Consider the following 20,879-nt stretch of genomic DNA (forward strand, 5'->3'; position numbering starts at 1 on the left):
CTCTCTCTCTCTCTCTCTCTCTCTCTCTCTCTCTCTCTCTCTCTCTCTCTCTCCTTACTGATCTATTTATATTCACACTCATATATTCTCTCATGTTCTAGCTTTTATTTAACTTTTCCAAAGGTTAAATTTTAAGTTCCTAATTTTTATATACCCAAATTTGTCCATTTATTTCTTTGATAATATTTTTTGTGGTCAAGTAGATCTTTCTGTATTCGAGTTAAAAAGATAGGCACCTATATTTCCCCCACAAAAATAACATTTAAGTCTCTGGTCCACTAGAAATCAGTCACCATGAGTGCTGACTGGAAACAAATGTCCTATTTTTCAAATGCATACCCATGTGGTTCCATCTGCCGGGAGCATTTCCCCACATGCGTTCTTTGCAGTTTTTAGTTTTAGCTTTTACACAGAATTATTCTTGCACACACAAAGGCTATGGATCTGATACTTTTGTGGACAGCGCCATTCCATGGCCCTTTCCAGATGTTCCCAGTGAGATGGTGGGGTCTGAATTGGTATTCAGATTGCCTCGTCTCCTGTAATCTCGTTCACCCATGGGTTATGCCATTGGTTTCTCTTACACGATATGCTCAGGATCTCTTGTGCACACAGCTGACATCTGTGCTCCTCCCTTCCTTCCTGATGGTTATGCCTTCTGTTGCATGGCCTCACCTTAGCAGTGTCTAGGACAGCATGGGGAAGCAGTAGCCAAGGGACCTCTCCCAGTGGCTGGCAGTCTTCATCAGTATGGGTTTGTTAGCTGGAGACTTTTCACAGATTCTCTTAATCTGATTGAGGAAAAATATCTTCTATTTTTAGTTGATGAAGAGTTATTTTATAGTAGTTTTAAGTTCTGCCAAGTGATTTTTTCTGTGGCAAATGAAAATCACGTTTTCTCCCATTTCCTAGTATTGTGGATATAGATTAATCTTCAGATGTTGTGTCAACCTATGCTCCTGTGATAAGTCCCACTTGCTTGTGAAAACATTCTTTTACATAATGCCAGCTTTGATTCAGTAATAGTTCCTTAAAGTTTTAAATCTACATTCTGAGGAGTATTAGCCTATAATCTCAAATTTTATAATCTATCTAGTTTGGAATTGAAAGAATTTCCAAATGAGACTATTTGAAAATCCAATTTAATCTAGCCTATCCTGATAGTTACCTAAATGTTGCATTTTCAGTTCAGAATCTCTTTAATCATTTAAATTTCTTTATTATTTCATTCTCTTAGCTTTTTTAAAAAATATTTTTATAGTGTCATTTTAAAAATCCTTGCTTGTGATTTCCAATATCTGGGACATCTGATATAGATAGTCCTATTTTAATAGTTTCATTTTTAGATTATCTGTTGTAAATTCTTGTTCCTCGGGCATAGTGTAAGCAAACACAGTACAGAGTAGAACATTTCTTCCCTGGGATGAGCAAGCTCTGCTCCCTGCCCTGCAGCCTGGCTGAGCTGCCTGTCTCCAAGGTTACTGAGCCAGGTACTGTTGCTGGGGATGGGGCAGGGGTGGATTTGGTGATTAGTTTTAAGTTCTTGAGGGCTGGAGCAGGCCTCTCTCCTGCTGGACATGGGATCTCAGCCTCGTGAGAGAACAGGATGTCTAATTTTCAGGCTAGCCCCTGGTTTCTTGTGCATGTAGCAGGTTCCTGTGGGTGAGAATTGGTGGGTACGTGGGGACTTACTGTGATCTTGGCTTCTCTGACTCACGAGTATGGCTGGTTTCCTCTGCCTTATCCCCCTGCTCATGGTGGGTCTCTGCTCTGAGATAAAAGTACAAGCAGCTTTTCTCATATAGGAAAGGATGCCTGAAACTCTGGCTCCTCAGCTCTGGCAGGATAACAGGCGTGGTTCTTTGGGTCTCATGGTGTTTACCAGGTTGACTGTGCCTGTCATCACCTAAATGCATCTCCCCTCTGATGTCTGTGGTAAGAAGTCTGATGCCAATGTGATTCCATTGCCGCGGCATTCCCCTTGCTGGTCAAGGTTCTTCTGTTATCCCGTGATGTTCTGGTGTCTCAGGCTTGGTGCTGCCCTCTCCCCCACCCCCAGGCTCTACACTCTTTTGTGCACAGTCTAGCCCTCTTCTTCGTCTTCACCCACTTATACATTATGTCAGCTATTTCGGTTGTTATGGTTTAAAGTCTTATCTGTATCCTTGCCTTTACAGCACGATTTACTGATCCAGATGTATATGGCCAATGCCGTGTTAACTTTTGAGTACTGTCACTATATCTAGTGCAATATACAAGGTGTGTAGCTGATGAATATTCTGTGTGCTGTTTGTTCACCTTCTGTATTTCCATCTCCAGGGGCAGCTGCTATGTGGTTGTCCATCGCTGATTTTAGAGATGGCTGTGCTTCTCGGGATCTAGTTTCTTCACTGGAACGCCCTCCTCTTCAGGGCACCATGCCTGACAACATGCTGAGAAGCAGAACTGAGAGAGGCGCTCTTCTGAATACTGTGCAGGAACCCTGGGCTAGGAAAGGCAGGAGCAGAGGGTAGATGCCTGCGGTCGGGTACTTCTCTTCAGAACTTTATCTTAGTAGGGCCACACAGTGGGATGAACTTCTCCAGGCATTTGGGAAATGGTCATTGTCCTAAGTGCTGTCCCTCCTTTTGCTTCATGAGAACTGTATTATGATCACATAGTTCCTGGTGACAGCTGAACACACAGCTTGGTACACTGGTGCTTGATGACTTGCAGCCATGCTGAGAGCATCACACCCAGTGATTCTATCAGAATGACTCTGTCTCCAGGGCAGAGCCATGGCTGGAACCCTGAAGATGATTTCATCTGGAACAGCCCTTCTCCAGTGCATATGTGGTAGCTAGGATTTTGTTTAAATGTAACTTGATTCCACAGGTTTGGGTGGGCCACTGAACTGATTTCTGCTTTCTTAGAACTCTGACCTTGGATAGAGTCTTGGCCTTAGCTGCTTTATCTACAGTATGGGTTTGTAGCTGTTTGACCTGCTCTTGGTTGCTCTGAGGACAAGAAAGCCCCGCATAACTGACAGCAACCACTCTGTCACCACAGGACGGATAGCTTCCATTCACAGAGTGGAGATGGGGGAGGGGCTTGTGCTCAGGCTCTGTACAACTTCATATGGTTGTGAGAAGAGGCCCTGCCCACCCACCCTGCCCTGAGGGCCCACAGAATCACCAATGCACTGGGGAGGCTGGCTCCAGACACCTTGTGGCTGACAGACATGCATATGGCTGAGGGTACTCAGGCTGAAGCCGGGGTCACATGTGTACAGGGCCACTGAGCCCACGTGAGTTCCATTGAAACGCATGGTGGCATGCTTCACCTCCTCAGGGTGACCACAGTCCACTTCTGCAAGAGAACATCAGTGTGTCCTGAGTGAGCACCAAGGTTCCCACCTGGTCCAGTCTCTATTCTTGCACGTGATCAGTGAGGCCTGGCTTTCCTACCACCTACTCCAGGAGACAGTGTTTGGCTTCTGGGGGCTGGTACCTCAGAAATGAATTTCCTCCTTTCCCTCTTTGATGGTCTGAATGAGAATGGTCCTCATAGGCTCATATATTTGAATATTTGGTCCCCAGTTGGTGGAGCTGTTTGACAAGAATTAGAAACTGTGGCTTTGTTGGAGGAGGTGTATCACTGGAGGCAGGCTTTGGGATTTCAAAAGCCTATTCCATTCCCAGAGAGTTGGCACTCTCTGACTCATGCTTGTATATCAGGATGTAAGCTCTTAGCTACTGCTCCAGGACCATGCCTGCCTGCTGCCATGCTTCCCACCATGACAGTCATAGACCCACCCCCTGAACTCTAAGCCCTCAATAAACTCTTCTATGAGTTGCCTCGGTCACAGTGCTTTGTCACAGCAGAACAGTATCTAAGACACCTTCCCTACCCTGCCCAGCTCTTAGGGGATCGGGAAAAGATGCCATGCTCCCAGCCCACCCACCTAACTCTCACCTGCCTGACATCGATGTCCTGTATACCCTGGTTGGCAGTGGCAGGAGAAATCTGTTCCTAGATCCTCACAGGTACCTCCATTCATACATGGGCTCCGGAAGCAGGGTGAGGGGGCTGCAAGAACACAGAAGGCCCTTTCACTGTGAGGTCCTCTGTATTCCTGCACTCAGCTCACCTCCGATCCCTCCCAGCCCTGCCCTTCCCACTGAGCCAGTTTTCCTGTGTGCTGAGGAAAGTGCCCCCAGCTGCTTACCTATCTCACAGTGCCGTCCAGAGAAGCCCGGAGGGCAGTCACACTTGTATTTGCCAATGTAGTGGAAACAGGTACCACCATTATGACAGGGGCCAGAGGCACAGGAGTCTGGCTTTCCTGGAAGCAGAAGACACCCATCAGAGTCAAGTATCATAGGTCTTAACCTCTCCAAGCCCCATGAAGGTGTTCCCGAGAGGAAGGTGCATGGTGGTCAGGGCTTGTGCAGCTGGATTCTGGTGCCTTAGCCCTATCTCACAGCATGTCAATCACCACCCAACCCTGCCTTGGGGCCGCACCAATCTCACAGTGTCTCCCAGTGAATCGATAAGGGCAGGTGCATCGGTACTCATCGCCTGTCTCCTTGCATGTGCCCCCATTCCGGCAGGGCCCTGAACTGCACAGGTGTGGCCGGGCTGTGTGGAAAGACAGACAGAGGTGGTGAACATGGGCCAGCCTCTAAATGGTTCAGAATCTGTGTTACCATGCTCTGCCTTTTCAGTCCTTTGGTACTGGGTGGACCTGAAGTCAGACCTGCTTCTCAGCTGGGCCCCAAGGCCCAACACAGCTGGAGCTAAATCAGCCAGGCTTGAAAGAAGGGTGTGTGGAACTTAGGCTATAGGCTCCGAGCCTGCCAGTTCTCTCCCACATCACAGGACACACAAACAGGGCCCTTCCAGAATCTGCTCTGGACCTCCAGCCACAGAATTCACAGTTCTATGGGATATCCTACCCAGAGACCACACCCACCTCCAGGCCAAGCTTACAGGGCCCAGTGTCTGTCATCCATTCCTATGCCACCTCGGCAAATGCATAGGTCTTCCTCAGGGTCCCTCAGAGCAGATTCAAGAAGGGCTCTGCATGGTGCTTCAGAGATAACCATGCAGAAGGCCTTCTCTTTCGTGACCCTCTCTGTTGCTTCAGGGACAAAGGCAGCTGTGAAGGTCTCAAACACCTCTGTCAGAAGCCTGCTCTGGGGCATGTGGTACATATCTGGAGAGGTGGTATGAGGAGGCTCCCCATAAATAAATCTAATCTGGTTCTCCTGACCAGCCAGGCTGTGGGGTGCCCAGAGTCCTGAGCTAGGTTGCAAAGGCCTTCAGTCAAGGATTTTTGTAAGATGTCTGGTTTGAGGTGTGTGTTATTGTGTGTTACTGCAAGAAAGAGATAGGTCCTGGGTGGCACTGGTGGAGATGCCAACCTCTGCAATACGTTACGGAAGAATACTTAAATTCTAAGTGTTTAGATGTTGTAAAATGTTTGCATTCTCTATGTTAAACTAAATTTAACAAAAATCAGAATGAAAAAAATTTAAGTTCAACATAATGATTCTAAAATCTATTAAAAAAATATCGAGGGAAAAATGAAGCCTGTTGAGGCTTACAGACCAGGACAAGTGACGAAAGTAACTGTCAAAAATGGTCAGGCTCCTGCAACTATAGCTTCATAGTGTGGAGCAGTCTTAAGGGAGGCTCACAAAGAGCTGCAGGCTGGGAGCTCTCCGTGGTGCTGACGGTAGAGATGGGGTGGTGCACGCCCCGCCCTGCCCCCGCCCCGCCCCCAGCTGCACTTCCGCTCTACCCTGCCCCATCCTGCGCTCCATTTCCCTCCTCTCTCTAGTCACCTTTCTCGCAGTGCCTGCCATGGAATCCACGAGGGCACTCGCACGTGTAGGAGTCCTCGTGGGCATCACAGGAACCTCCATTAAAGCAAGGGTCTGAGTCGCAGGGCGATGGCAGAGCTGGGGGAAGAGGGAATAGGCTGTCCTGGACCACGTGCCCTTGTCAGGGTCACCTTGGCATCCTTTGTGGTTAAAACCAAGGCCACTTAAAATACACTCTGTGTGCATCTGGATTGTTCACCTTGGCCCTAAGGTAAGACCCCCTGGAGTTTCTCCTACTCTTGATTTTAGCAACATTCAACCTTCGGATTCAACAAGGTAACTTTGACCCCTGGGATAATCGTCCTTATAATTACACATCACTTAACTGGCCAATACCTTTATACTAATGGTGTACAGTAGTAAATGCATCGGGCACACATAACTGTGTATGCATTAAGGCCTGAGGGAAGATAGATTTCAAAGGTGTCTCTTTGTCAAAATGTTTTCCCTTGGGGAGTAAAGGAGACCCCTGTAACAACCGAAGTGAAGCTGTTGTCAGAGCCTCCTGCAACTGCAGGCTCTTGACTTAACCCTAGCTCTGTGGCATGACCTGCACCTTCTCCTGCTAGACACCACTGTCCAGGATCCCTTGTGGCCTGTCCCTAGCCACTCACAGTGGCTGATGTTGTGGTCTGTGTGGCAGACACACAGGTAGCTTCCGCCATATTCCATGCAGTAGCCTCCATCTGGACACTGCGTGTTCATGTTGCAGGGTGTGGCTGTGACTTCTGTGAAGGAAGAAGTTCCTTTAGTGCAACTCATCTTCCCGGCGACCTTGTCTTCTTGAGGAAAGTGCCCTCCCCCCAGACCCAGTGACCATGCTAATTTTGTCCAGGGACCAGTCAAGAAACCTACCAAATTCACAGAAGAGCCCAAAGAAGCCTGGAGGACACTGGCAGAGTGTGGTGTTGGGACCCAGGCATCTGCCTCCGTTCCGGCACTCGCACTCATTGAGGGTCCCTGTTTGGGGGTGAGGGGACTCTTGTGTGGGAATAGAGAAGCATCCATGGGTGAAAGAGTGCGGCCCCTTTTTCCTAGCCCTGGCCAATCCTGGCCACCCTCCCACAAAACTACTGAACACACACACAGACACACAGACACACACACACACACACACACACAGAGGCATCTTTTTCCCTCTTGGAGTTTCCAGCACATATAACCAAGAGAGGACCCTTCCCAACTCTGTTGCCACAGGCAGGCTCCAGTCTCCTGCTCCAGCCCTGGGCACAGCCCCAGGAGCCCCAACATACTTTCTCTGCAGTCCAAGCCCATGAAACCTTCAGGGCATTCGCACACGTATCCCTCATCAGCATCCACACAGGTGCCCCCGTTCTGGCAGGGGTTGGAGAGGCAGGGCGAAGGCACCAGGGAGCTTCCTGCAAGAAAGACAGTGGTTGGTAGCCACTTGAGAGGAAAATGTTGGGCCAAGAGCAGATGTGGCTGGTGAACACAGAGAAGCCGGCCCCCGTGTGAGTTCCCATAGGCAAGAGGGATTCAAGTCAGAATCAAGTCTTCTGGGAGCCAGTTTGGCCTGGGCTCCTTTTTGGGTATGCAAAAATCAGCACTGGGGCTGGAGAGATGGCTCAGTGGTTAAGAGCACTGACTGCTCTTCCAGAGGTCCTGAGTTCAATTCCCAGCAACCACATGGTGGCTCATAACTGTCTGTAATGGGATCTGATGCTCTCTTCTGGTGTGTCTGAAGAGAGTGACAGTGTACTTACATACATAAAATAAATAAATCCTTAAAAAAAATCAGCACTAGAAGAACAACAAGAACTTCCATACTTTTACTGATCAAGCATTCCTGTTGGCTAAATAGTTAAAATTTCCCAATGATTACTAATTTAACTGTTGTGGTTAATTTAAGTCACCAGTTCTTATTTTATGACCCACAACATGACCAGTCATAATGACACTTTCATGAATACTCGGGGAAAGAGAGGTGAATGCTCCTTGGATGTCCACTAGGCCAGGTGCAAGTCTTCCAGCTTTAACCGGTTCTGTCTACGTGCTCTCTGAATTACTGGAATCTCCCCCAGATTATGGGCCTGCTTGTTTGTTTTGCAATCTATCAGCTTTTAGCTCATGTTTTTATGGATACATTTGTGGATGTCCACAGGCGATGGTAAGTTTAGCTTTGTCTTCCTGTGAAATCGACCTCGTCACCATTGTAAACTGTTCCCCTTCCTCCCCACTAGTACTTCCTACTCTGAGCACTTTGTCTCGTCAGTATCGCTGCTCAGCCTTCTCCTGTCAGCCCTAATACTGCTTTTTTTTAGGGTATTAATTTTCCCATGTACGTCAATCTTTTTTTTGTGAATCATTATACAGGAAAGTCAACTTTCACTTGGTATATACTTACAAGCAACTTAACACGTGCATAGACTTGTGGAATCCCAACCAGAATCATAGCATAGAACGTCTGTCACCTCTGAGGACGTCTGCACTCTATGACTTCAGTCTCATGAGCCTCTGGTAACTAACTACCAACCGGTTCAAGGTTGTAGTTCCACTTTGCAACAGTATCATATGAATGGAGCCATACAGCACGTGTGTGTGCGTGCGTGTGTGTGTGTGTGTGTGTGTGTATGTGCGCGCACGTGCGTGTGCGTCAGTCTCTAGTCCCGTTTGAGACTGAATGGTATGCCACTGTATGGAAGCACCAGCTTGCTGATCCATCCACAGGTTTTTGGAGATTATTAATGAAAGGGAGTTTTTGTATAAACTTAAAAGTTTGTTTAGGGCTAATACTAGGATTAGCATTTCAGGGTCAGATTATAAATGTCTGAAATGTTACCCATTATTTAATGGATAACAGAACTTTTTTTTATTCATGCCAAAACAGTGAGTTTGTTGCTGCCCTGTGTCCATACTAGGTATTTTTGTGCTACTGAACTAAGTTTGTAGTGATATCTCACAAAAAGTTTATATACACTAGTGTCATACATTTCCCCAGATGGTATAAGCCCTATGCTATTGCTTCATTCTAAAGGAGATCTAGAAGTTTACCCATACATTGGACATTTCTCCCATTTTGGTCTTACATATAGATCGTCTTATTTTTGTCTTGGACCATTTGCTCTATGTAAAGAATTTCAACACTTTTCTTTCCTTCTTTCTTTCTTTCTTTCTTCCTTCCTTCCTTCCTTCCTTCCTTCCTTCCTTCCTTCCTTCTTTTCTTTCTTTCTTTCCTTCCCCCCCCCTCTTTCTGAGACAGTGTCTCCCTATATAGCCCTGGCTGTCCTGGAATGTACTCTGTAGACCAGGCTGGCCGCCATTCCGGAGACCTGCCTGCCTCTGCCACCACTGCCTTGTTCCTTTCACATGTTTTGTGAGAAAACTGCTGAGTGCTATACAAGCAGTCTTTTCTGTACCTGGATTCTGGAATACAGTTCTTGTAGAGGAATTTTAACCCAGCAACATGGCTGCTCTGGCAAATTCCTCTGGCTGGAATACAGAAATGCCCTTAGTATACATCTTTAAGGTAAAATTAGTTTGTAGAAGGAAGCAGCAGTGTTTGAAAGTGAGGTCTAATTGAGGGGCAAACAAAGTGACGAATCAGAGAAAGATTTGACAGGATGAGTCAGAGATAAGATATGCCCAACGCTCACGAGAACAGCACAGGATAGAGAAGCTATTTAAGAGCAGCTCAGGGAGAGAGAAGAGTCAGTTGGGAGTCAGTGCTGTGAGTCCAGGGCTGTGGAGCTGAGCTCATTCATGAATTCATGGAATTCAGTGCAGGTCAGCAGAAAGAGCCAGAAGATTAGAGCAAATTGTCAGAGTTAGTTTGAGGCCAAGCAGAGCAATTCAGAGAGAAGCTGAGAGAAACCAGATTGAATCAGTCTGAGTTGAAGCAGCCAGGTAGAGTTCAGAAAGAACTGGGGGGAGGGGGTGGGGGGGTGAGCTTACTCAGCAGCAAGCCTCCGAGATGTCAATTACATCAGGTTAATAAAAGTGACTTTTACAGTTCTGTGTGGTCTGTACCCCTACACTGATGACTTTGCATTCTCAGTACTCTGGGCTTACGTAGTTCCTGGTGAGCACTGACTGCCACTCTTACTTCTCTGGATGTGAAGTGTTCCTGCTCCTTTCTCCTTCTGGCTTAGAGCTTGAAAACATGGCTTATTTTTATTTATGAGTGTGTGTACGCCACATTTTACAGGTGCCAGACCCCCTAGGGCTGTGGACACAGCTGGCTGAGAGCCCCGTTATTTGGGTTTTGTGAATAGGACTCAGGTCCTCTAGAGGAGCAGCAGGAGCTTGATCTCCCAGACCCTGAGTCTTCTCTTCAGCTCCCCTTACACTCCCCCCTCCACCGGATGCTTTGTAGATGAATTCTTTATCTCTGATATCCAGAGGAGTGGTCATTGTGTGACTCTGGTTTTCTTCATGAATTTCTTGAAAACGTTGGGTGAGTTTTCATTACATTTGGGAACTGTGTGGCTATCCCTTCTGTTTGTCTAACTCTCTCCCCCACTGCTGCCTTCCTTCCCCAACTTCAGGGCCACGTGCCAGATGTTCATTGTTATTTTACAGCCCATGGGGCTCAATTACTTCTTCCAGTCTTACTCTCTGTGCTGCGTGCTGTTTCTCTTCCAGCTCATTGGATTTTTTTTTCTTCAATGTTTTACCAGCTGTTACTACTACCCACTATATTTTAAATAGTCACAGTTTTCACTGTTATGAATTTTAAAAATATCTTCCTCTCCTCATGTTTTTTCCTTAAAAGTCTTGGGAATATGCAGCCTATTTATAGTAAATAAGTATTTGTATATAACAATTCTTTCATCTGTCTGTAGGTTATATTTTAATTATTTTTTAAAAATTATTATCTCCCCACAGCTCCTTGGCTTTACCCCCAGTCCTCCTGTTTGAGCCCCAGGAGCTGCTGGGATTTCTGATTTCCAATGATTCTTTTCCAGCCCAATCAGTCCTCTGACTGAGATCTGCCAGGCCAAGGCAGAGAGGCCTCCTGCTGCCTGGCTCCTTCCCTCCACCAGTAACTCCAGTGCACTGTCTCCCACCTCCCCCTCTTAGTTGCTGTTGAGTTGGACTTTTCAGTTCAGAGCACTGGACACTCTGGACCTACATAGTGTACCGGGGTATCTGAAGCAGGATGTGGGGAGCAAGGACAGGGCTTGTCCTGGACCCCCTTCTCTCAAGTTGATGGCTCTGTGCTAAGAGCCTAATGGCTGAAGATAGGAATTTTGTAGATTTTGTCTGGGTTTCTAACTGTGGTTTATGAAAAGGGAGCTTTCAGGACAGCCAACTAGCAGCAGATTAGATAATCTGTTTTTCAAAATATCTAACTCTGGCCAACTTCTTGTGATTAGATTCATTGTTTATACGTGTAAGTTTAGTGAGCTTAGACCTTCTAGGTAGAACTGTCCATTCTGTTCTTTTTATCTCCCCTCCCCCTTTAAAGATGAAGTCTCATTATGTTGCCCTAGCTGGCATTTTAACTCTTGATTTCAAATAATCCTCCAGCCTCAGTCTACGAAGAAGCTGGGACCACAGGCATGCAACCATACCTGATCTGCTCTGTTGTTTTTATTGTCCATTTCCACTTGTATTATTATTTGGCACAAGACATGATTTCTCTACAAAACTCTTTTGAAACCACTTATCTGTTTCCTGATACAAATTTAGTGAGACACATTGATGTTCCAATAACTACTCAGGCAAGGCAGTCATTGAAACAGAGTGGGGCCTGAATACAGCCAAGAAGTGAGGGTGCCACACCCACTCTCTGCTCTCAGGCATTCACCGGGACCTGTCCTGGTCTCTTGCTGTGGCGTCTGACAGTGTCCTGTCCATCATCTGGGTCTTCTTTGTGGGTAAACTGTGAGCCCCATTTACCTGCTCAGTTTCAACCATGTCCACAGTTGTAGACAAAGCTGGCCAGGCCTTAGGATGCCGACACTGCAGAGCGTCTATACCATGCTTTGCAATCTCTGGTTGGTTTTGTCATTGATCTACCAAAACACAGCCAGCATTTAAGATATAAGATAGTGTAGAAAAGAATATTTTTGGTCCCATGTGGTAAAGGCCAGGTTCTCTCGGCTCTCCATAGCTCTTTCTCTGTGTGCCAGGAAAGGGAAGGTACTAAAAAGCCTCGAATCCTCTGAGTTGAGAAAAGGGCCTTGGGAATGTTGTCACCTGTTGCTCATAGTTATAGATGAAGACCAATACCCAGAAAAGAGAAGGCCAGCCCAGCCTCATACAGTGTATTGTGGAGTTGGCTCCTGTTCTCCCCAGTTGGTGGCTCTGGAAAGGCTGGGAGGTCAGAAGGTTGAGAAGAGGGGGAGGAAGGGGCGGGGGTAAAGTGATAGCCACTTCACAGGTCACAGTCACAGTGGACTGTGGGGGCAGCTACCTGTCTCACACTGATGTCCCTCGAAGGGCTCCACACAGAGACAGCTGTAGTTCCCAACAAGATCAACACATGATCCCCCATTCAGGCATGGCTCAGAGCTGCATTCATCCACATCTAGGGACAGTAAAGGTGAGGGGTTGGCTTAAGCCAGACTGTGACCACCCTGAACCGGGCCATATGGGAGCCCTCTCCTCACTGCCTGCCACCCGTGGGACCCCCTCCCCCATGTATAGGTCACTCACCTGTCTCACAGGTGGCCCCAGTGTATCCAGGCTGACACACACATACTGCAGAGCTGCTCTCTGCCTGGCACTGTCCACCATTTTGACACACTTTGTTGTCACACGGAGACTGGGCTACAAGCAAGGAAGAGTAGACTCCTCTTATATTGGATAATATAATACCCAATATTGAATATTGGAGTTCTGGCCACAGTGGGCTGATGGACAGAAGTCCCTGAAGATATGCACTGAGCCTCACTCTTTACAGATCTAGGCTCAATGAGAGGGGTCCTGGTTGTCTCTGGAAGGTGACAAGCTAGGAGCAAGCTGGATAGGACAGTCCCAAGGGTACCCAGAACTCTGTATGAATCAGTTCTAGTTCAGCAAACCTGCCATGGAGGAAGGACATGTGTGCTGGATAGGGTGTCAGGGAGAATGGAGCCAGCTTCTGCCATACTTCTAAAGACAGCTTCTGGAACCTGGGGCTCGTACTCTGTCTCAGTGGCTAAGGAGTGGCTGCTGCCCAGCTCTGCTCCTGTCCCCTGTGGCCAGCATGGTAGCAACCCTGAGGGTCTCCCCAGGCTTTGACGGACAGAGCAGTAGGTCATCTGGGTCTCCACAGTAGCTCCCACACCTGGTTCTGCTGATGCAGTGAGGGTAAGGGGGGGCTGGCATCTGCCTGAGGAAAAGCTCTCTTGACCTGAATGTGTTCCAACCATCCAGGCTCTGGTTTGGGCTGGAACTGGGTGCTCCTGTCCATTCTGGATAGCTGAGGGTTCATGGCAAGCCCCTCACAACAGGTGGAAATCCCACTTTATGTACACTTAAAATCATACTTTCTTTCCATTTCTTTCGTAAACTTGTTCCTCCTCTGTGTGGACAAATCCCTTATTTTATTTTATGTCCATTGGTGTTTTTGTCTGTGTGAGGTTGCCAGATCTCAGACAGTTAAGAGCTGCCATGTGGGTGCTGGGAATTGAACCCCAGTTCTCTGGAAGAACAGTCAGTTCTCTTAACCACTGAGCCATCTCTCCAGCCCTTGTATAAACCTCTTATTTAAACCTCTTATTGTCATTCAACTACATTTCCTCAAGCACAAACGTGTGTGTGTGTGTGTGTGTGTGTGTGTGCGCGCGCGCGCGCGCACGCACGCACATGCACTAAAATGGAACACTTCGCTTTTTGTGACTGTGAATCCTGATAGAATTGTTTTTCTAGACTGAAGTTTTGATCTGGATGCTCTTTGAGCGTACTCAGTCTAAGCCATAGCTTCTGAAACTGTGAATTGCCAATGCCATGTGGTTGCATAACTGCAATAGGGTGTCGTGAAAAAACCTGCACCAGTAAAATACCTGTGAATGCGTGATAACAAAATCCAAAGTGAAATGCACGACGAGTGTGGTGTGACTGGCTGTGAGCATTGTGCTACTTCCGGCTTCGCTGTCCCCTTGGTTCTGAACCCAGTGTGCACACAGTGTACCGCTCATGCCAACATGTCAGCCAAGACTGTGGGCACTGCCCAAGACACCTCAGCTCAGATTCCAGACTACGCTATGTTATGAACCACAGTTTTCTTACTGTTACATATGTTTTCTCTTCTAAACATACTTCTGCCATTTTGTACTACGCATTCATGTGAAGCAGTCTTCTTATCACTGGTGCTTATAAAATCAAAATATTCATCAACTCTGAAAAGTATTGAAAATCCCCTGTCCTGCACTATCAAATATTAAGCCAAGATTTAATGATGTAAAAATAAACAAACACATTTATCTTATTAGTATGCAGATTTGCTTTTACCTTATATTTTTCTTTCATTTGTACTATGTAGCCTTGGCTGGTCTGAAACTCACTATGTAGACCAGAGTGAGTTCAAACTTATAAAGCTCCACTTGCCTCTGCTTCCCAAGTGCTGGGTTCAAAGGCACTTACCACCACCATTCCTGGCTGCTTTCATCTTTAATAAGTGGTAAAATTATATGTATGTCAGATAATTTTAAGATAAATTTCATGGTTTATTATGATGATTTATATAGCGATTGTATGTACCTATATACGTGGGATTGCTTAAACATTTCTTAAGCAAAAATGGTTTAAAGAAGCCCAGTGTCAACACTCTAGTAGATTTTTTTTATAACGATGGCTCTACTCTTCAGGACACTGTGGGGCTGGAGGGTTCTTGTTTGGCTAAACTGGGTCTGGAATGGTTGTCAGGTGTTTGGCATCAAAGGGCTGTCTTGGCCTAGCATTTGGAGTAACCCTATAGTGAGGACAGGGGCTCGAACAGAAGGGTCTACCTTCATGGACAGTGACCTTCATGGACAGTGACCTTCAGGGACAGTGGAGGGTGAGGAAGAGGCCCCTGAGGAGGGCCCAGTGGAGCGATTAGAAACTGGAGGCCGAGTCTATTGGCAAATGCTTCAGATGAGCTGTGAAGACAAAGGGCTACGGACCCCACCCTGCACCCACAACTGTGAGAGAACAGTGATAGAAGCAGCTGGTTCAGGGGCCAGTGGTGCGTGCGGTAGGAGGCTGTGCTCTGTGAGCATGTACCTTGACCCTCCCTGCCTCAAAGCTGTCCCATCTTACCCCAGAAGTCCTCAACATTCTCACTTCTGGTAGACTCCTGACTGACCCAGGCCCAATTCGGGACCTGGGCTGTCATCTATTCCAAAGCTTCACCCCTGACCTAGTGCCTGGGCCAGGAAATCTCTGGCTGCTATAGTCTCCTGTGTTTGGTCCTGCCCATACCATAAGACAGGTCATCCTTCTGACATCAGGCTCCTGCACTCCCTCATGACAACTCTCTGGGCTGCCTACACTGCTGCCCAGCTATGTGTCTTCTCTCCAGCAGTGAGCAGGGCTGGCGGGTGCATCTTACCCGATTCACAGGTGGGTCCCTGGAAGCCGGCTGGGCACTGGCAGCTGAAGCTGTTGACACCATGGGTGCAGGTCCCACCATTCTGACAGGGGTGGGAAGCACACTCGTTCACATCTGAAACATGGAGCAGGCTGAGGCTTCAGTAGAGGAAACTGAAGGAATTGCTTTGGGTAGGGGTGGAGGACAGACTAGGCCCTAGTCCCAGGCAGGCCTTAACTTAGAGTGGCTAGGAGCAGCAGCAGCAACACTCACTGCCACATAGCCATAACATTTGGTTTTAACATTGTGCGGACGGAGATCTTTGACCTCAGAGCCACTGCTGGACCTGCAGTATCTCCCCTGAACCTGGTACGTGACCAGTGGGTAGGGGAATGATGTGTTACAGGGCATCAATGGACACCTTGCCCCCACCAATGACTCACCCAGGTGGCATCTTCGGCCTGTGAAGCCAGCGAGACAGGAGCAGGTGTAGGAGGGATTGCCTGTGACACAGTCATCGATGCACTTGCCACCATTGAGACATGGACGCAGGACCAGGCACACAGACGCTGTGGACACAGGAAGGAGCCCAAGCCTCATGCCACTGCATCTAGGATGTGGTCAAGAGGGCCGCCTGCAATGGCCGCATCTCTCTTCTCTCCATCAAAAGGTCATTTTAGTGACCCAGACATTGGTGACGGTGCATCTTTGTGCTCACGTTCTGGGTCCATGAGCTGGAACCCAGTTTGCCTGGCAGGTACTCTTTCCAGGATCTCTTGCTGATCTTTAGTGTCCTAAGTTCTGACTCTGGCTTCCTGTGGCGGCAGACACCCGCACAATCACCTATACCCACAGCTCCTTCTTTTATCTCTTTATTCCTTTCCGCCTCTACCATGGACACTTCTGGAAGCTCAGGGCTGCACAGCCACCCTCCTGGTTTCCTAAGCTGGCACTTGGTCATCACAGCCAGTGGTTATCATGGCTCCCTGGGTTCCCCAGAGATCTCAGCAACCCCCAAACCCAGTTCTAGGAGGTCAGACTGGGCTCCTGAAATAAGAGGTTACTCACAAATTGGCAGGTGGTCAGAAAGTCTCAAGGACTCCAATTGCCTGCTCTTAGTAGGACTCCAGGGAGACTCCAGAGAGGCCCAGGGATCCAGCACACCATTTAGACTATGGTTGCTTGCTGGACAGGGAGCTTGCCATTCTGTCAGCTGGCATCCTTTACAGTACTGTGCTCACCCGTTCTACTTGAAATCTGGCTGCTCTGTTGCAGCCATGGCTGCAAGAGGAGCCATGATTGCTTAGGAGTTACACTTCCAGACACAAGGCACTGACCACTTCTCAGGCACCACCCACCCTCCCTTCTCGAGCAAGCTCGAGTCTATAGAATGTCCCACAACTGCCCCAGGCTTGCAGTTTAGCTGTGTCCCTTTCTCCTAGAGGGACCACAGGCACCAAGGCATCCCTGCAGTTGTTTCCTGTGCCTTCCTATCTCAGAGACCTGGGAAAAGGGGATGGTCCCTCAAAGGGATCCTCTTCTGAGAGTCCCCTTCCACCTGAGCTGCACTAGCTTGAAAAGCATGGCTTGCTCACACATGTACCTTGATTCTCATCAAAGCCTAACACAAGGGACAAGGGACCTCCCAGCCCCCACCACAAGCAGCACCCACAGGACCACTTCAGATGCTATGGTCCAGATTCCCGGTGTCAGAGCTGACTGCTGGCCAGGGGTGGGGCTGGGGCTGCCCTGGGATTCTGCCCTCTTAAATGTTCCAATTGTTTCTCTGGGGCTGGGATGGCATTGAGTTCCACTTCGGCTTCCCAGGCTGGCCTGCTATGTACAGTCAGGTGGATCTCAGTCCCCAGCATGCTAGGTGTGTTCCAGCTTCTCCCTTCCCAGTACTGCACGCCCTCATCTCCCTTCACCAGATGGTCTCCCTGACTCTCAGTGGCTCTGTGTGGTCTCCCAGCTGAGTTCTCTTTAGAGGACTCGGTGCTGAGGAAAGGCACCCTGTTCTGTGGCCTCATTCACACGAGCAAGTTAGTGGGATGGGTTCCAGCAGCAGCCTGTCTTCAACCCAGGTTTAGGAGGGTTTGTGATGAGGGTATCGCCTAATTAGCAGGTCAGCTAGCCAGTGCCTTGACACCTCTGCATTGTGGGCAGGGTGTGGTACCTTCTGGAGGAGACATGGCAGTGGAGCTGGGGCTCCTGAGTGGGCACATGACTAGTCTGGGCTACTGGGGTTATCTGCCTGCTTGTGCTACTAGACCAGCAGGACCATAAAATCTCTGGCTTGTCACCAACATCAGGCCTATGGATGTCACTGTCCCCCCACACCCACCCCAGATGGAGGCAGGGGTGGGATGTGGCAACCCTGCTCTGTTCCTCTCCCCAGAAGACCCAGGTCACCTGAGGCATGGGCTGGGCTGGGCTGTGGGATGGGGTAGGTGGGATTTACTCAGGAGGGGGATAGACTCTAGCCCCTCTGCTCCACCCCTACTGCCACAGGATTCCTCAACCCTCCCCTCCCTGAGCCTCTTACTTGTATGGCCGCAGCCCCCCACGCGCACCTGGGCATCATCGATTCTAAACGCCCAGCGCCCGGGCACGCCCACGTTGGTGGTGGTCTCCACTTCAGCCATGTCTGCTGTGCGCGACCCGGGGATGTTGAAGTAGCGGTGCCCATCACCTGCGTTGAAACCTGCCTGGGGGTGGGGTAGAGAGGGAGGCAGGTCTCCTTACAGTCACCGAGTCCTCTCTCGGGATGGCCAAGTCAAAGATGGTGGAGAGATGGCCTTGTAAGCAGATGACGCTACAGATGTTGGGTCTGCTGACTTTAGCAGCCCCTCGGTCAAGTATGGTACTTGAGGGCCTCCCTAGTTTCCAGCACTCACCACTTAGCATCTGGGCCTCATTGAGGGCTCAGGAGAAGTGGTACCCCAAGTTGAGTCCAGGAGGCAAATGGAAGTACACAGTATAGGGGATAGGCACATCTGGGACTGAGACCTTTATGGGAGAGGTAGGGTCAAAGGCAGCAGAGTCTGTTTTGTGGTTGTAGGCACTGAGAGGCCTGAGGGACACAGACACTGTGGCTGCCACACACTGATCTCTGCATAGGTCTGGGAGGGAGCAGGTGTCTGCTATGGTGAAGGTCTGCCTACTTCTCCTGCTCATGTCACCTTGGCAGGAGGGGCAGGGTTCCCTGAACACTGGGCACCAATTCTATCCTGGCTTACCTGGGCTGCAATGCCTCCCAAGCCATCAGCATCGCCCCCGCTGCTGGCGTGTGTGCCTGTGGTCCACAAGATGGACTCATAGTTGAAGATGGTGAAGGAGAACCGGCCGTCGGTGATGAGCACCGTTTGGAATGTGTTCACCTGTCAAGACACAGAGCTAGCTGTGATTGGCTTCACTCCCTGCCTTGTATCATAGACCCCTTGTCCCCCAAATGGACAGCCACGCAAGGCAGGACTATGATGGTTTTGTTTATCTCTACAGCCTAGTGCACATGGACCCTACTGTAAAGAGCCAGGGGCAGAACACCTGGAGCAGACACTGTCCCCAGCCTCAAGGGGCTTCTACAGAGGCTGGGGTACAGATGCCTAGTGGGCTAGCCAAACCTGCAAAGTCTGGAAACAAACAAAAACAAGGAGAAAAGCAGCTTTTAACATTAGGTTTCATGGTTTTTCTGCCCTTTGACTCCATGGACACATCCCTGAGAAGTGTACTCTGAAAGAGTGTTTCAGATTGGGGTGAAGAAATGACCTTGGGACAAATGGGAAACTGAAGGAGAGCATCATGTCTCACTTCACACCACACATGAAAGCAAATCCCAAACCCGGTGTGGTTTTAAAACAAAAACCATGGAAATCCTAGAAGAAAACAGTGGGCAATACACATTGCCTCTCCAAGAAGGATTTCTACTGTGTATTAACCACAAAGACCAAAAAAGAGATCAATACATTTATAGACCAAAAAAGCCAGGGGGCTCCAAGGAAGAAAAGTGCTGCAATATCAAAATGAATGGCAGACAGTAGCAAAAAAAAAAAATGTATGTATAACACATGGCAGACAAGACCGCTGATATCCTGTATATCCAGAAGAACTGGGAACAATAAGAAAAGGACCAAAAGCACTAAGAAAAATTGACATAAGATATGGATAAGAACATTACCATATAGTGTGGTAGGAACAATATTAGAAAAAAGTCCAGCATCTGTAGAAGCCGAAGATATCTGAGTATAAAATGAGAAATGAGCATACCTTGTTTTGCCTGCAGGGATAGCAAAGAAGGAAGATGACAGTGTACTTATCTGGGGTGCAGGGAACAGGCACCTCCAAGTAGACACCTATGGGATACCCTGAGAGGACAGTGAACTGCTCTGGGGATGTATGTGTCACGGCAGGATCTCAAGAAGCCATGCTATCAAGCACTGGTAGTACGTGAGCCTATGTCGGAGTCCAGGCTTGTCTCATTGATTGGAAACAATGAAAAGCTGAACGGGAATCCTTCTTATATAAAATTTGGCAGGAGAGACAATAAACAGAGAAATGCTTTGTGTCAGTGGCCGGAAAGGCTGATGGTCAGCAGAGGCCAGTGGTGGGGCTGTGGAGTGAGGAGATACACGGTGTCTTCATCCACCTGGTGCTGAGTCGCTCCAACAGGTGCTGCCTGGCTAGACTACACTTCTGAGTATGTCCTTCTGCCTCCTGCCTTTGTTAGGAGCTTGTATAAACCCCAGAGTGTGGGCTTCTCTTGTTGGTTCTGTTCAGGGTTGTCATCCGGTACTTGGGACACTGACTGGCACCCAGTAGGTACCCTCATAAAAGGCCTTATTGTGTGAATAAACATCTTGGAAAGACCGCGTGCATTCCAGGACCTCTCTGTGTGGCTTCGCTCTCAGAATAGGCCTATCCATAGTGTGCTGGGAAAGACCTGTCTGGCGGGCAGCATCAGCCAACCACACCCACCAAAGACACAGAGGGCTCAGCCACTCCATCTGAGAGCAGTGAAACAACAGCCAGGTACGGAGGCACATAGCTGTGGATCCAGCATCCTGGAGGCTGAGCTGAGAGGACCAGGAATTGAAGGCCATCCATAGCTTCATAGTGAGTTTGAAGCTAGCCTGGATTACATGATACCCTACTCAAAAACAAAACAAAAAACAAAAACAAAACAATAACAACAAAACAACAACAAACAACAAAAGTTGGGCTGGTGGTTCAGCTGTGCCAGTGCTTCCTATCCAAGTGTGAGGGCATGAATTAGATTATTTGGCACTAGTACAAACTAGGACATGGCTGCACATAAGCCTGTAACTCCAGTGAGATGGGGAGTGTGGGCAGGAGGATTGCTTGGGTTTTGTTGGTGGCTAGACTAGCCCTAAGAGCCTGACTAGATGACGTAAGAGGTGACAGCACAGAACAGGACACCCAGGACATACCACACACGCATACACATATGAACAGAACAAACCTACAAGAACCAACCAACCAAAAAACCTCCCACTAACTAATAAAAAAATTAATAACACCCCCCCTCCCCCACC

The 20,879-nt window shown here is 48.4% G+C and overlaps 1 protein-coding gene across 1 annotated transcript in view; it reads right to left on the minus strand.

The window, feature by feature from the left end:
* The window catches only part of Sned1 (sushi, nidogen and EGF like domains 1), a 59,326-nt gene that overhangs the window by 19,683 nt on the left and 18,764 nt on the right, over positions 1 to 20,879 (minus strand). The window contains exons 3-16 of the mRNA XM_028755377.1: positions 18,567 to 18,707; positions 17,873 to 18,035; positions 15,771 to 15,896; positions 15,349 to 15,462; positions 12,489 to 12,602; positions 12,247 to 12,360; positions 7,121 to 7,246; positions 6,723 to 6,827; positions 6,482 to 6,595; positions 5,829 to 5,945; positions 4,504 to 4,620; positions 4,208 to 4,324; positions 3,955 to 4,068; positions 3,175 to 3,348 (exon numbers count right to left, since the gene is read on the minus strand). Of these exons, the coding sequence (XP_028611210.1) occupies positions 3,175 to 3,348; positions 3,955 to 4,068; positions 4,208 to 4,324; positions 4,504 to 4,620; positions 5,829 to 5,945; positions 6,482 to 6,595; positions 6,723 to 6,827; positions 7,121 to 7,246; positions 12,247 to 12,360; positions 12,489 to 12,602; positions 15,349 to 15,462; positions 15,771 to 15,896; positions 17,873 to 18,035; positions 18,567 to 18,707 (1,756 nt within the window). The remainder of the gene's footprint in view (positions 1 to 3,174; positions 3,349 to 3,954; positions 4,069 to 4,207; positions 4,325 to 4,503; positions 4,621 to 5,828; positions 5,946 to 6,481; positions 6,596 to 6,722; positions 6,828 to 7,120; positions 7,247 to 12,246; positions 12,361 to 12,488; positions 12,603 to 15,348; positions 15,463 to 15,770; positions 15,897 to 17,872; positions 18,036 to 18,566; positions 18,708 to 20,879) is intronic.

The sequence above is a fragment of the Grammomys surdaster genome, unplaced genomic scaffold (assembly GCF_004785775.1).
Source record: "Grammomys surdaster isolate TR1022 unplaced genomic scaffold, NIH_TR_1.0 126059, whole genome shotgun sequence".
Classification (NCBI taxonomy): Eukaryota; Metazoa; Chordata; class Mammalia; order Rodentia; family Muridae; genus Grammomys; species Grammomys surdaster.